This window comes from Drosophila novamexicana, unplaced genomic scaffold (genome assembly GCF_003285875.2).
Source record: "Drosophila novamexicana strain 15010-1031.04,08,12 unplaced genomic scaffold, DnovRS2.1 tig00000986-arrow-arrow-pilon, whole genome shotgun sequence".
NCBI classification, from domain to species: Eukaryota; Metazoa; Arthropoda; class Insecta; order Diptera; family Drosophilidae; genus Drosophila; species Drosophila novamexicana.
This window is the reverse complement of record NW_020824835.1, coordinates 562,849-576,290: the sequence shown is the minus strand read 5'-3', so window position 1 is coordinate 576,290 and position 13,442 is coordinate 562,849. Positions and strand designations below refer to the sequence as shown.

Sequence of the window (13,442 nt, the reverse complement as noted above, 5' to 3'; positions counted from 1 at the left end):
AAAATTTAATTATTTTATTAAAATTTCAAAAATATATTGCACGCTAGTTTGAGAGCTCAAAGTTTTTTTGAACCTTAAATCGAACTACCGACTTTTTGTTATAACCTTTAATCTTTTTTAAATTGCTTTAAAACCTCGATCTACCATATCCATACACTAACTTGGGACTCGAACCCTGAACTTCGAGGGACAGCAGCCCTGCGAATGCCGCCAAAATAATGTATTAAGATTCTTGAATTCTAACAATAAAATTTCATTTCATAATATTACTTTAAGCCTTTGATTAAAGATATTTTGACTATATTCCATCATTTTACAGTATGTCAGCAAGGATGTTTACGCTTCGACATGCCGCAGTTATCTCTGCTTGCCCATTCCTTGGTCGTTGTGGGCTTTAAGTATGCTTTAAACCCGTCGCCATATCCGAGACGACAGCTCAGCCGTTGGATCCACTTCTATTCTGTTACCGGCTACTGTTTGAGTGCCGGGGGGCTGGTTGCCTGTCCAAATAGCCGAAGAGAGTCCTGTCCGGGCGGCCAGCCGACTGTCAAAGGATGTTGCTGTTGCGTTACTTGGCCATAAAATGCTACCGTTGCGTGCGTAAAAGCACAAATAACGCAATAGCGATATTTAACAAATGAGGTTCCAAGTTTCCTCCGGCTGTCGTATTATATGGAGCTCTGCCCTACTTTAGCTACACGCAGTCTCTGACAGCCATGCAAATAATTTCATTTAATAACCATGCAATGTGTAAAATTTAAGTGAGTAACAAATTTGTTAAAGCATCATAAATCATTGTAGATTGCCAGTGGCCATAGCCAGCCAGCACAATCCTCGATAGGCTGTGCCGAAGAGCCCAAAATGATGTGCTCAGTGTTATGTAAACTGCGGCTTGTGGCCTAGGCCTAGAAGTTTGTCATAATTTTCACAATAGGAAACCCCTTTAAGTATCACAAATATGATTTATGATAATTACTTGTTTTATTTATTAAATGCATGACACGAAAAAAAAAGAGAATTCTGCAGTTAAAGTTCCTTAAAGGTTTCAATATTTTATATGCTTTCGTAGTTGTACATTTTTGTAGCCTTAATAGACCTGGGCTGTTTCTCATATATAAGAAGTAAAATTTCAATGAATCCCATAAAGGTATCTAACTGTGTAAAGCGCTGGAAATGTGTACATCAAATTGAACAAGTTGCTCAAAAACGAGCAAAGTTTTGAGGTAGACGGCTATATAAACCTCCTTAAATAATAGTTTGCCAGAAATGATTTTTTCTTTTGTTTCAACTACTAAAAAACCTGATGAAAGCACAAAAGCATAAAGTGAAGTAGAACATGCCAGGTCGAATAACAAAGTTATAAGGTACACAAAAATATTAAATTTCGTTTGTACCACGTACAACTGGTGAGCTCTCATTATTCCACATACTTTTTTATACCCTGTAATAAAATGTTAAATAAAAGAGATTAAACGAAAATTGTGTTACAAGCAATGGAAGGGTAGCACACCCTATAAGCGTAATTGGTTTATCAGTTAGCTTATAAAAAATGTTGAATATGAGACAAATTCTTGATAAATTTTCTTTGTAAGTTGTTGAAAGTGGCATCTTTAATATTCATGTTGCTCTGTAGAGCTGCCTAAAGGATAACTCCAAGTCGAGCACTCCTAGCTAGTGTATTCTCCCTATTTTTTTCTGTTTCTGCATTATACATCTGCACAAATGTTCTTTTTATGACCACCAAATGCGTGTGTAATTATGCCTCGCACTGAGCGCCTCGGGCAACATTCCAACTGGCCACTGTTAATGTGGCTGGCTGACCAAATGGTCGCGTGTTTATGCATGTATGCACACACACACACACACATGTATATATATATATATAAAAACGTATATACTTAGAAATACACATTCCAACATACATAGAGATATTTGTATGTTCGTACCCGCTGCTTCTTGCATTCGTGTATCGTGCGTTTAGTGCCAGGGAATTGCCCCAACAATTATTATGATGGCTGATAAGCGCCCCACACACACACACACAGCAAGTCACGCACACACACTAAAACGGCGAGGCATCATTTGCTTTGCTACGTGACTGTGGGTAATATTCTTGTAGCAACTTTACGTATACGCAATTTGAGGCATGAAGCTAACATAATGTGGGGCGTATACGTAATGTTTAGTTGCAGTCCGAACACATGACATTTGTGGATACACTTGCGACCGCCTTAGTTGCCTTGGCCTTTTTCTGAGGGGCCACAGCCGCAGGCTGCCCCAGCTTGTGCGTCTACGTCCGTGTGTGTGAGTGTATGCCAGTATGCCGTGTGTACACCTTGCCTCACATGTGTGCGAAAGGCAACAACTGTGTCTGCTTCCATTTTCATTCCATTTATGTGACTATGACTGCCTTACTTGGTAATGTTTCGTGCCTTTCAGGCCGTCGTTTTGTTTTTCTCCCTTTTTATTTATATTGTTTTTTACTGTTTTATTATTATCGTAACTGTGCGCTTTCGTTTGTGAGCTGCCTTTATGCGGGTGCCATTATTACAGCTAAGGGATCTGCAAATTAAAGACAAAACACACACAAAACTCGCTGATGAATTGCCACATAATTAAATATGCCAAATGTATCCGGACAGACGGACAGGCGGCCAGGTAGGCAGAGTGCCAGAATAACAGCAGAACAGACAGACCTTCTAAACGAAACGACGGTTGGGTAATTAGCATTTTGATAAGTACAATAATTGCCTGCAACTTAAATTGGCTTGACAAAAAACACAAGGCCCTTACATAAACTAATATTAATACTTAAACTAAGAATTAATAATAAATCAACGAATTCCTTTGCATTTGCATGAAGTGCAAATAGTTGTAGGCCCACATTGGGCGCTAAATGTAACAATGTTTACTAGAATGAAAAGATATACTTTACTGAATGATTTAACGCAATATTAACAAATGTTTCGCACGCGAAACATTTGCTTTCTTTACATTTTGGAAGTCCACACTGCGAACCCAAATGTAGAAAAACCTCAGTTAAATTTCATACATTTATCTTGTTTAAATTTGAATACATTTTTTGGCTAACAGACTTTTTACAGTGTCTCTGTAATGTCATTATTCATATCTCTGTAACAACAAAAAGGCAGTAGAGCAATAGCTTAAAGCCGATGTCCTATTGATTTATGGGAAAATACGAAAATGTCAAGTAAACAAGGAAGGATACAAATGCTCACTTGATCTGCAACGCTTTAATCTTGGCCACTTGACGTCGTTTTCTGGTGGCTACGAAGCACTCGTTGCGCCTCAGATACGAGTATTTCTGCTGGCGTTGCGAAAAGAGCTCGAGTATTTTACATTAAGGAAACATACTTGAGTTATTTCAGTTGAGCATAATTACAAATTCTGGCCGACTGCAGCAGTTGCCATCGTAGTTATTTCAACATTTAATTAAAATATGGCGCATACGCCACGTGGCAGACGCTTCAAAGTAGGTTACAATCTCACGTACATAATTCTGGGTTAAAAACCTCTAAAAACGCGACCGCCACCAGACGAGGCCTTGGGCCGTGCGCACTCCGAGCAGGGGGGAGGGCATCAAATAAAATCCTCAACAAAGCACGCAAAGTCGTCTGTATATACATATATGTATGGTGTGTGAGTTCATAAAAATAGTTAATTTCACTAAAACAAAAACAATTACAATGCAGAGTTCAACCAAATTGCTTTTACTTTTACTTTTACTTGATTAAAGCGCCCTATGGGGCCAAATTTAATAAAGTTTTTTTCTTGGCATACGCATACAACAACCGACACACACACCCACCTGCTCACGCCAGGCCACGTGTAGGCTGAGCTTATGCTATTATATTATATATTATTCATTATTATTCACCTTCACTTTACTCCAAGATTCAGTTTGGTCTGGTTTTGTCTTGGCTATAATACTCGTGCCTTAATTGTATTCCGATTTTAATATTTCTCGCCTTCTTAGAATTAACGCAATATTTACGTCAAGTAGTTTATGCCGTCTGATGTTCTGTTACGTTACGCACCACGTTGTTCCGGAACGTTGCACCGCACTTGAAAGCCGCCAAAAAACTGAACTCGACTAACTGTTAAATTATTGCCAGCGACTGCGACTGCGACTGAGACAGCGACAGCGACAGCGACGCGACGTCAGCCGTGCTTGACGTTTGTGGAGTCGACGCATTAAACACGCGGTAAACGAAATCAAAACAAATTTAAGACTTCACTGGAGTAAATAAAAATATTAAATAATTTTAATTATTTTTTGTTCCAAAATAAATTAATTGTTTTTCCTTTTCAGTTTATTGAAGAAATCATTTAAATAAGATGTATAAAAAGGCATTGGAAGTAACTAATCATAAATCGCCATCTATTGCGAGACAGACAAACTACCAAGTGCACTCGCCTCAAAGCTAATTGCTACGAACAGCAGAACCAGTTCCCATTTGAACTGAAATCAATTTGTTGTGTGCATGCCTTTTAAATTGAGAGCGAGACAAATATATGTGAAGCAAGCGAGGGCTACCTTAACGTTTTGGCGGGTAAGAACAAAATTTAAATCATAAAGTAAAATTAATAAAAATATAACAACGTAATAATGTAAAACTGTTTTATTCGAGTACCTAAGCTATAAAAATACTTAGCTAAAATAAAAAGGAAATCATTTTTTAAATCACATGGAAATATAATTAAACAACGTTTGATAAAATACTTGGGGCAAGGCTTTGTATTCGAATTTAGAAAATTCAATTATATTCCGACTGGTTCTGTGGAATAACAATATTTAAGAAAATTAACCTGCTACCTATTCCAAAAATAATTTCGCAAATCAAAATTGGTTAAGTTTTAGGGTAAAATACTTTTTGGGCAAGCCTAATTTTGATAACATTTGGCCACATCAGTTGGCTGACTGAGCACAGTGTTGGAAAATATTAACAACAACCTATCACACACATGAACTTTGCACCTCCTAATCTAATGACTTGTACATAAGCTAAACAATAAATATAAAATAAATAGAAATGAATGCCTAACCATTAAGTGGCGTGATTCGCATGCGCCACGCATTCTTGATCATATCCGCCGCTTTCTCGGCAATCATAATGACAATTGCATTCGTATGACCAGCCGGCACATGGGGCATAATAGATGCATCTGCCACACGCAAATGACGAATGCCATGAACTCTAAGCTCCGGATCTACCACAGCCGTAGCATCCGTGGAGGGCCCCATCTTGCAGGTGCCCGACTGATGTTGCAAGCTGGAACCGTAGAGACGCAAACAACAGCGCCAATAGTCGTGGCTTGCAAAGATCAAGTGCTCACAGCCTGGAAAGGGACGCGCATGGAAACGTGTGCCCATCCTCTGCATGGACTTTGTGCGTGCCAGCTGCAGAATCTGCGTGGTAACAAGAGTTAGGCGAATTCCCTAGAATACTTAAAGGTAATTACCATTTCAATGCCCTCGATCATAGCGCGCACATCGTCCGGATGTTGCATAAAGTTGGGCTCCATGCGTGGCCAGTGGAAAGGATTGCGACTGCGCAGTGAGATACGTCCACTACTCTTGGGTCGCAGCAGCACCGGCACCAGACCGAACGTTTCCTTGTGCTGCAAGTCGCCAAACATTTTCTCATAGAACTCATCCGTAATGCCCAGCAAATCGCGTAGAGTGCCAAAGCGATCACCGCTCAGGGAGCCAGCGCCTAGGACAAGCTCCATATCTGCATAGTCCTTAGCTGCAGGATAAAAGATAATAAATAAAAATGTCAAAGAACACAGCAAAAGCGCAAAAACGTTACCGAAACTGGAGCTGGGCGTGCGCACAAAGGCAAATGCCTCAGCACCGCCGGGAATGGTATATGGTCCCTGGCCCGCAAAGATGTAGCGAAAGATATCCGTGGGATTAAGAAGACGGGCATCGTTGACCGTGGAATCATTAACCATAAATACCAAGCCATTGAGTGTAATGTGGTCCTGCAGATTGTAGCCGACGGGCAGATCCCGCAGCACCGGTATGTTGTGCTCTTCGAGATGTGCGCGCGGACCCACGCCGGACAGCATCAGGAGCTGCGGACTGGCTATGGCGCCAGCGGACAGGATGACCTCCTTGCTGGCGCGCACCACATACCGCTGACGTTGCTTGGTAAACTCCACGCCCACAGCCATCTTTGTGCTGGGATCAATAAGCAGCTTGGTGACCCAGCTCTTCATGGAAATGTGCAGATTGCGGCGCTGCAGAACGGGCTGTATGAAGGCCTTGCTGGTGCTGCAGCGTCGGCCGTGCCGTATGGTGGCCTGAGCTCGGGAAAAGCCTAGCAGCTGCTCGCCATTGGTATCGGTTATATCGTAGCCCAATTCGCGGCCCGATTTGAGAAACGCCTTCAGCTGCCGCGACTTGTAGTCTGTGTACTGCACATCCAGCGGCCCGTTGCGTCCATGATACGGCGACTTGTACAGATCGGGTATGCCAATGCGTTCGGATTTCTTGAAATACGGCAGCACCTCCTCATACGACCAGCCCGTGTTGTTTGCAGCAGCCCAGCCATCGTAGTCCCGTCGATGACCGCGCGTATATAGCATAAAGTTGATCAGGCTGGTGCCGCCGATGCCGCGGCCCTTGGGCCAATTGCATACGCCGTTTCGCAAACCCTGGCAGGCGTTGGGCGTGGCCTCTGCCTTGTAGCCCCAGTTGTAGCGCGTTGTTTGGGTAAGTGCTGCCGTCAAAGGCACATCGCTGATGAAGGTCTCCTGATCACCTGCCTCCAGCAGCAGCACACGCGCCGTGCTAATCTCGCTCAGCCGATTGGCCAGCACACACCCCGCCGAGCCCGCGCCTACTATGATGAAATCATATTCCGGCAAAAAGGCCGTGGTGTCCGGTATGCGTGTGTTCAGAAGCGACGTCTCAAAGTCACGAACTAGATCGACCAGCAGCTGGCAGCGGCTGCAGTCCAAGCACAGGCAGAGTATCAGGAAGTAGGCCAGTCGCATCTTCAACAGCTACAAATATGTATCTGTAAGATATGCTAATTAGCAAAACGTTCTAGATATATATTAGCAAGTGCTTGTAAATTGCAAACGACTTTCGATTTTGCGACCCTGAATCCATTGAAAGAGTCTAAAAAGAGCTAAATGGGTTTGTGGAAATGTATGTAACAGTCAGCAGGAAGCATTTCCAAACATACACCTCCAAAAAATATATTCATTTTCAAACTTTGTCGTTTTATTCATGAATGTCTGCCCTTATGTTTATGAATGCGATGTTGTCGGAAAGTATATTTCGATTTGTTGTACATTGATTAAGAATATTTCACTCCATGGATACCTCCCCTAGATAACCTCAAAGCCTCTAGCAAGCGCCTACCCTTTGGTATTTACACACCCCAGATTACACCCCTAAAAACTCCGAAGTTCGTGCGGTCGTGTGTAAAACTAGCATCCTAGCCTTTCACTCCCAACAGACTTATTCACTTTGGAGTTGGTTCTGACCAAGCTCTCCAGATCGCCCCTGGGGCTATCAAAGCTCTCTGATATCTGGCCATAGCATGTTTTTTTTTTTTTTGTTTTTAGCTCAAGTTCAACAAGTTTCCGATTACATCGATGCAACAGAAATAATGGATGTGCAAAAACGAAATAAAAGAAAGATAAAAGCAAAACAATAACACGCATATGGCTTTCCGAACCGGTTGGCGATCAAAACAGAGAAACTGAAGAAGTGGCCAAAGCGAAATTCACAAAATAATTCGAGCGCAATCCAAGCAAAAATATTTGCCCGTTGACGTTGACCCATAAACCGCACGCGGATGTTCATTAAAGGCCGAAACACAAGCAAAATGTATAAAATCAATAAATAAAGAAGTTTCAAGCGCTACGACTTATAAATACACTCATAAATGGATATTTGTCAGTTGTTGAATATTAAAAAATTTTTAGGAAAAAAATTCACAACTAATTTCCATAACAAAGAGACTTAAAAATATATTTGGTTTTCAAAATATTCAAACTTTTCTCTTTTTGTTTCTTATACCCCAGTGTGGGGTATTACAATATTGCGAGTAAACTGTTAGGCATAGCAGCAGACGACTCAGATCCATGAAGGCATTTAAATATTCTTGTTCAGATTTTAAGTACATGTTAATATATGTATAAATCGTTCAAAGCGGTACACTACATCAGATAACTGCCATAGGAATGATCAGAGTTAATATAATTTGAACTATTAAAAATATATTTATTTTGCAAGATATCAAACTCTTCTCAATTTCTTAAATCTTCTCAATATTATACACAATATCTTATAGCACATTATATGATAAAATTGTTTTGAAGTTTTTTTTTTTTTTTTTTGTTTTTGAAATTTTTTATTCTTTTAAATGTCACAAACGTGTTGCTATAGTTTTTGTGCCTTTCAAAAAAAAGCACTAGTAAAAGTCGTGGGCGCGCTGTGATTCCACAAAAATTACTTTATATGCAAATTAAATGCCCAATTTTTAGTGGGTTTTTTTTTAAACATTTACGTCTATTAAATGCAAAAATTGCACAAATAGGAGAAGAAAAAGATAGGTATTTCAATTAACCCCAATAGACTGCCCGCCAAAAATTGAGATACGACAAGCCAACTGGCATCGCATTTACAGATAGATATATAATATATATGTACACAATAATGAGATACAGATACATTTGGCTTTGTCTCGGCACAATCGGTTCTACGTGCGTTGCCTTCAATATGCATTCGTCACAGACACACTTTGTCTGGGCACAACACAACTTCTTTTGTCACTCAAACTTAAGAAAAGCCCATTTATTATCGGTCAACTTTCGAGAGCTTCCACACAGAACTGCCCTACCACAACGATTTCAAAGGTTTGTGATCGAGCGAAGGGCACTGCGCTCGTTAAAGTTCTTCCCATCATTCAACACTCTGCAATTAATAACAAGTGAATTTTGTGGCCAAAAAAAAAAACTGGTTACGCTAAATTTACTGGTTATAGCTGTGGCACCATGTCAGACAAAAAATGAGTTTAAAATTATCATTATTTATAACACATTTTTCAATCAGCGATAACTGCAACCGTTTGCCTCATGCTACCTGCCACTCGTCTTCAATGCCCCAGACTTTCAGCCTATTAACTGTGTCCAATTAGCCCAGTTTAAAAATTTACGACTCTTGGCGCAACGAAAGGCTTACTGGCTTATGATAAAGATTTAGATATGCGTTGAAAAACTTTAAGAAGTTTTATCAGATAGTTTTTTATTATTATTTGAAAATTTGCTAGCTAACTTTAAGCCAATTAAAAGCTTGAGTACATTCAGGTAATTCAAATCCCGAATGTTTGTACTTGTAGCTAATCCACTATGAACATGAAATAATTATATCTTTAGGCGAATTGGATGTGGAGAATAAAGTTTACGGACAAGCAATTAATAATTAATAAAAAATTAAGTAACGCTTGAATAAACTGCATTAAACTTTGTAAAAAATTGTGAAAAATGTGTTTTACAAGAGTACAATACACACGCACTCAAATTCAAAGAAGTCTTTAACCACCATTCTATATTGATTTTAATTATAAAACTTCCAAATATTCCAGGAAGGATTCACGTATCACTTAAAGTAGATCACACATAACCCAAATATTTTCAAACAGTTGTGTAGTTAGCTTTACATACACATAAATAATAAATAGGAAGAAAATTAATTCACTTTTATTAAACTATTTTTAAATAAAAAAAAAAACAAAAACTTTTAAATTAAAAAAAAATGTTTTGTTTTCTCCATTGTTTATACGCGATTCACATTGTAACACTGCCAAAAATTACAACTTGTCTGTTTTTGGTGGACAAAATTGCCTCATCACATGCACAATTCTGTGGCAATCAAATTGCTTGAGATATAGTACCATACATGTTCAACACATATGCATTGATATCAGTTGAAGCCAACACGCGCCAAGAAACACTCACACACACACATAGATCCGGCTCAACAGCCCGCCCAAAAATATATGTAGGACAATTAAGTCGCTTTATAAGTTGTGAAATTCTAAACACGTTTTCGATGCTGTTTGCATTTAGAATGCACTTACGCAATGGGCGTGTTGCTCTCCTTAGCTGATACACCAGATTTATATGTATATGTATATTGATATGTATATTTGATCGATTGTTTCGATCTCGACAGCTACTGCGCATGCGCGCGCGTTGCTGTCCGCTGGTTAAATGAGTCGCCGCTGCCGGCGCATGCAACGATGAAGCCTATGCGGCACGAATCAAGACGGGTAGTTGCCGGTTAAGTCGGTCAGTTTGGCGCGCTACGTTTCGGCGAACACGCAATCCAGTCCAGTGTCGAACAGCAGCCGGGTGATACAGAGATACAGTTTTTGCTGTCGCCTCTGGCGCGTCTTTTTCAAGTTCATCGCGTGAACTTGCAGAAATTTCATGCGGGCTTATTTACATTTCGGCTTATAGCTTGCCTTTGCCCCGTTTCGCCAGTTTCGGCGATTCACGTTGTGGACGTTGTGTTAGTCATAGCCAAAAGTTTTGCATATTTTGACTGAAACTGAATTAGCACCAATTTATGCTCGCAATTCCATCGCAGGCAAGCATGCGTTAATCAAAAATTTGGTACCATCCCATTAGCAATTGCTTGCGAACAAATAAAACTATGATCTGTAGCTGTGATGAATGTGCTTCCGCTATTTAACCACGTTAGAGCAAAGCAGACTCTGTTGTTGACGGCTCAAGTTCAATGTCAGGCAACGCTGCGTTGTAACTGTCTGAGTAGCTGTGTATCTTGTATCTTATATCTTGTATCTATGCGCTTTAATGCTGATGACTTCATGTTACGACGATTACAAACCTTAAGTTCAGCCACATAAATTTGCATACGTACAACATTAAGCTGCTATTCATTAATGGGCAAACAAGCAACAACACAACAACAACAACAACAACAATAGTTTCAGTTCGTTCGATTTCTAATATTGTTGCTACTTTCATCATCAGTTTTTTGGCGCATTTGTGAATCGCATTCGACCTTCAGTACCGGCGCAGCAACATTTTTATTTTATTTTTATTCACATCTATTTTTTTCTCCATACGTTTTATATCTAAAATCCAAACAAATAACTTGAAATGCATTTTGCTCGGCTCGCGCGCCTTTGTTTAAACGTCCATAGTTGATATTTGCACAGATTTTATGCATATTCATTTAGCATGACTTGGCAACTGTCGAATTATTTGGTGTTTGGTTTTAATCAAGTGCACACACACAGAAACATATTCAAGTGCTGGGCTCAAATCATTCGATAGTCTTAATTGTTCATTGATCAAAAGCTGAAACAAAACTCTGCTAATTAAAATTTAAATGCTAAACAATAAAAAACGAATGTGTCTGCTCTCTGATTAGGTGTCAGAAAGTGATAGTGTTATTGAAAATTTGCCCAAAGCGCAGTATGATTTAGCATTTTTGTTATTTCACTTGAAAATAAGTCAAAATATAAAATGAATGGTTTAGAAAAACACCTTTATATATGTACGATTAACAGGGACCATTAACAGGGATTCCCAAAATGCTTTGTTAATATGTACTTAACTATAAAATGTATATAGTTAAATTTAAAGTTCAATAGTAAAGGCTCTTTCTGGTTTTCGAATATATACTATATATTAACTCTAAAGATCTCTTTTAAATTCTGACAAGTTTATCCCAAACGGAGATCATTTCAAAGTCGAATTCAAGGATTGTTCTTCAAATATATTTTATAAAAATATCATATTTAAATGTTGGCAATTTTCTTTCAGTTTTTTTGATATATTTTTTAGTTAAAAGGAACATATTTTATAATTAAGTCTAAATAAAAATAATAAGAATATACAAAAAAAAGTTTTGTCTCTTTAATTCTGATTTTGTTAGTTTGTAAAGCACATGCATGCGGCTCGCCATAATTTGTCCTTTAAATCAAACCGCAAATAAAGTAGCAAGAGTCTATATTAATGTATATTAAGGTATGAAATGCCTCATAATGGAGCGATATGACATCTTAAACAATGTCAGCAAGAACTTTGCAAAATATTTGATAAACAAATACAAAAACTCGTTTTTAGAATTAATAGAACAACCATGACGTACCCCTACTGCCAGAGTTCTTTTCATTTGAAAATCTTTGTATGCATTTGCACATGTTAATTTGTTAAATAAATTGTGCCAAAGCAATGCATATTGAGTTTATGTTAGAAATATTAAGTTCTCTAGCTGTTCAATGCTCATATAATTAATTTTACCAACCGCGCATTTGCCATTGAAACTGAATTGTTCATGAGTGCTTTTGATTTAGTGCTCATAAATGTTATTTATATTTGTTGACTTCAACTATTTTAAATGAGCCACTGATTTAAAAATAAGCAACAATTATTTGCTGTACTCTAATCGGGTAACCAGAAAAAACAAAAAAAAAAAGAGTTGCCTAATTTGCGAACAACCTTGTCAAGGTCGACTCAAAAGATTTGCTACTGTGTTGATTTTATCAATTTGATACTGTCCACTGGGAGTCCAAGCATCATTCACACACTAACTTAATTCTATAAAATTACAAACTCAAGCAAACAACATAAATGACCAACTTAAACACGAGCGCATATCAAGTTCAACCTCAATTCAAAGTCGTGGCAACAATTTTCATCGTTGTCGGACAATAAAGCCCCCCTCCCACCTCTCAGTGTCAAGTGCTGTGAGGCCCGGCTTTGGTCCGATCCCTGTAATTTGTGCGATGTTCGTAAATCAAGTGTCAAACGCGAAACGCCGTTAAAAATTGAAGACGTGCGCTGCGCATATAAAAAAGACCACAGCGATGCCCAACACCCAATGGCAATAAAACTAAAAAACCAAAAAAAAAATCTTTGAAGCTAATAATAATAAATGCTGCAATAGCTACCAGAGAAAAAAATAAAAACAAAGAAAAATGCCAAAGCGTCTTGTAAAAATGATAACCAGGGGTATAAGTATATGTGTTTATGATCTCAAATCTGACAAATGCTGACTGCAACGCGCAACTGAGTTTAGAAAGATAAACAGCAACTAATATTTGTGTTGTCAGGTATGCCCGACTAGGGGTTACGCTGGACACAGAGCAAAGCCACACTTAGAAACATTCTTCGGCTGTATATTTATATATGTGTATGAGATTTTCTTTCATTTTGGGAAAGTTATGAAAAGCTATCCAAAAGTAAAATATTTTACATTGTTTAGTCTATACAGCTTTTATCATTTTCTAGTTGTGCCGTAAACTAATGTCTAAAAATCGATTTTTATCGACTTTATGAAAATGCGAGGAGATATCGAAAGAAATATATATATATCAAGTTTCCAATCTTTATATGCATACACTTTCTAAGCTCATAATCGT

At 38.6% G+C, this 13,442-nt stretch overlaps 2 protein-coding genes across 2 annotated transcripts in view; both read right to left on the bottom strand.

Moving 5' to 3' along the window:
• LOC115765657 overlaps positions 1 to 4,035 on the bottom strand; it is a 64,206-nt gene extending 60,171 nt beyond the window's left edge. The window contains exon 1 of the mRNA XM_030709315.1: positions 3,899 to 4,035. The gene's annotated coding sequence lies outside the window, so the exon portion shown is untranslated. The remainder of the gene's footprint in view (positions 1 to 3,898) is intronic.
• Positions 4,036 to 5,062: 1,027 nt separating this feature from the next.
• LOC115765604 (glucose dehydrogenase [FAD, quinone]) lies at positions 5,063 to 10,156 on the bottom strand. The gene is made up of 4 exons (XM_030709256.1): positions 10,125 to 10,156; positions 5,835 to 7,049; positions 5,485 to 5,771; positions 5,063 to 5,431 (listed from the first exon to the last, which is right to left on the bottom strand). The coding sequence occupies exons 2-4, from the start codon at positions 7,024 to 7,026 to the stop codon at positions 5,063 to 5,065; spliced, it is 1,848 nt and encodes a 615-aa protein (XP_030565116.1). The 5' UTR covers positions 7,027 to 7,049; positions 10,125 to 10,156.
• Between the last annotated feature and the right edge of the window lie 3,286 nt (positions 10,157 to 13,442).